General features: G+C 36.3%; 1 protein-coding gene across 1 annotated transcript; it reads right to left on the bottom strand.

Annotated features, from left to right (window-relative positions):
• Nucleotides 1-306: 306 nt before the first annotated feature.
• Nucleotides 307-2489, bottom strand: LOC103427017 (glucan endo-1,3-beta-glucosidase-like). Its single transcript, XM_008365096.4, has 2 exons — nt 2376-2489; nt 307-1403 (listed from the first exon to the last, which is right to left on the bottom strand). Exons 1-2 carry the CDS (start codon nt 2428-2430, stop codon nt 409-411), a joined length of 1050 nt encoding a protein of 349 aa, XP_008363318.2. The 5' UTR covers nt 2431-2489; the 3' UTR covers nt 307-408.
• Nucleotides 2490-2913: the final 424 nt, after the last annotated feature.

Below are 2913 nucleotides of genomic sequence, written 5' to 3'. Positions count from 1 at the left end.
CCCTTAATGTAAATTATATTGTAAGTATTACAAAAATGACTTAGCCAAAAAGACGACTTTTTAAATAGTTACTCTTATCATTTAACTTGATGACATAATAAAATCAGGAACAACTTCAACAACATCCGAACTCAAGATAACTATCTGCATTCTTTTTTAGGAAAAATAGTTACAATAAACATATTTTGATAATTGGTTACGGATTATCATTTGTTTAGCAATGAGATTGTATATTGATGACCAACAATGACATAACGACAACACAACGGTAATATAATGACGACATAATAAAACTAATTATTTGTGCAACAAAATGTCAAAAGTTGTATATTGTGGCTAATTGCCTTTTTGTATTATTGTATCGCATGCATATGGGTGAGAGAACATGGGCAAGGCACTCTTATTCATCTATAAATTCACATACTTGAGACATGATTTTTTGACTCCTTTTATCCGAAGGTGATCGAGTTGGTACTTGGGTTGTTTGTTAGGGGACAAAACTCCGAAGTGTTTCTCCAGTTCAGGGCCCTTGAGATTCTCATCAAACAATGCAAAAAGATAAGTCTCTATAGCTCTCCCAGGCCTCTTTGGAGTCCCAGTAGTACTCGTCACATGGCTGATCAAATTCTGGTAGAATGTGGCTGCGTTCTGAGCGGTTGCTTGATTACCACCTTCAGAAGGCCAACCGCTCTCCGATACGACTATCTCTATATTTGGTGCACCAGCTTTTTCAAGAGCTGAGTACTGAGCATCCAAAAGAGCATCAAAGAGGCTAGGGTATCGAGTTCCGTCCGGTACCACGACCCCTTTTGAAGTGAACAAGGCATAGTCAAGGTCTGTGTTATTAGGGTCAGCATTGTAGCTGAAGTAAGGGTACACATTGACAAGGAGTGGGGCCCCATTGCTGACGAGGAAATTGATGATTGGTGTTATGAATGGATTTGCAGCGTCAGTATATATTCCATCTGAGGGAGGGTAGGCGTTGGTCACAAGAGTTGTGTCAATTGCTGTTGAGACTTTGATTTCGCCTTGGAGATTGGCCGCTACAGTTGCACTGTGGATGTTTTGGATGGCAGGAAGGAGAAACTCGGCCTCTGCAGTACCAGGGTGTACTTCGTTTCCAACAGCGATGTATTTGAATCGGACATCGGCTGAATAGGGTTGTACGTTTTTCTGGACCCAGGCAGTTGCAGCAGTAGCATCATTGAGGGCTGTAAGCTCGTTGTTGAGGATGGTTACAGTGAGTTCTATTTTGGAACCTCTTAGGGCTTGGAAGGTTGCTTCATTTGGTTCATACATCCGCATCCGTCCGATGCCACTGCTTTTGAACAAGTCGACCACTTCTCCTTCAGCTGGTAAATTGTCGCCATTTCGTCCATAGCAAACACCAACAGATTTTGCACCTGAAATAAGTAGATGACATTTGAATCAAAATGTGGTGATTTTTGGGTTGTGGAAGGAAAAACTCGAATTTCCTATAAGAAATATTTTGGGTTGTGGTGATTTTTGGGTTGTTAAACTTCACAGCTACAACTTCATCTAACTTAAGTTATTTCACAATTAGAACATCACTAACGAAAGAGTAACAGAAGATCGAGCCAAACAAGACTCTTTTCTTCGCTGCATGGCATTTCAATGGTTTGTAGAAATATAATTATTTGACGTTTATTTGATAACCATTTGATTTTTAGCTTTTAGTTTATATTTTTTATACTTGAAATATAAGGAAGGTATATGGTGAAATGAAAAACGAAGAAGAGTAGATGAAGGTTGGTAAAAGAGAGATAAAATTGAAAATTGGAAATGGGGAAGAGTGGATGAAGGTTGGTAAAAGAAAAATAAAATTGAAAATTAGACAAAAATCAAAATCTATAAATATCCACGCACCAATTCAATTGTTTGAATTCATAAACATAAGAGTTTAGAATTTTTGTTCTGACCAAGCTTAGAAAACAGTTATGATAAATTATAAGATAGGGCGTACTAACTAAATCCAAAACAAAACAAAATACTATTTCAAGTTGATTTCACTTCAATATTTTTTTATTCGTTTTTCTTTTATATTTTTTTTCCCTTTCTCTCACCACCCTTCTCCCCGGCTTTCTTCTTTATGCTTTTTCTATATTTCAAGTTCAAAAAGTAAAAATTAAATAAAAAAACCAAGTAGTTATCAAACGTAAAACTAAAACATGTAAATATATCTTGGAAACAATGGTTGAAGAAAAACCATCACATCAGTATAACCAGTTAAGCTAGAAACAGTTTTGATTAACTATCTAAGCCGGCCATAATTTCAAAACGACTATATATATGCTGTTAGTGTTTATGTCAATATAATTGCAGACTATAGACAGAGGCATTAAATTAAGTGTGACCTGTTATTTCCAGGGCAGGCATCAAGAGTACAAGTAGTAGCAATATGGAAGCCATGAGAGCTTTTCCAATTTTATATATGTCGGAAAAATCAGGAAGTTAGAAGAGAGTGTAATTGGTTTTATATATATATATATAGGCGGCTGCCATGGTTAATAATGGTCTCTTTTTTTTTTTTTTTTTTTTCTTCCAACTTGGTATCTTAGACTGTAGAATTTATTAGAGGAGGTCCCAGACCATTACCAATTAGGCAGGCAATCACTGAGTGGACTAACAACGTCAATGCCTACCTGCAGTTGCATCAAAACTCTGATAATATCATGACAACCTGCCAGATACGTATATAGAGATATTTTTCCAAGTATCGAGTATTCAAGCGGTATTTTACATGTCATAATAATGTGATGGAAATTATATATCTTTTCGTGTCCCCTCCAATATTTTATAACATGCGAAGTACTCGATTGATTACAGGCACTTGAGAAAATTGCTCCACGTGCATATGAAGATGAGTTTTAATTCAAGTGAAATTGATTAACC

The sequence above is a fragment of the Malus domestica genome, chromosome 03, assembly GCF_042453785.1.
Source record: "Malus domestica chromosome 03, GDT2T_hap1".
Classification (NCBI taxonomy): Eukaryota; Viridiplantae; Streptophyta; class Magnoliopsida; order Rosales; family Rosaceae; genus Malus; species Malus domestica.
This window is presented reverse-complemented; position numbering and strand designations above follow the sequence as displayed.

Coding starts and splice junctions, on each gene's coding strand:
- LOC103427017 (XM_008365096.4), bottom strand. CDS start 2,430: ATGGCTTCCATATTGCTACTACTTGTACTCTTGATGCCTGCCCTGGAA. Junction 1,404..2,375: donor GCCTGCCCTGGAAATAACAG/GTCACACTTAAT, acceptor TACTTATTTCAG/GTGCAAAATCTGTTGGTGTT.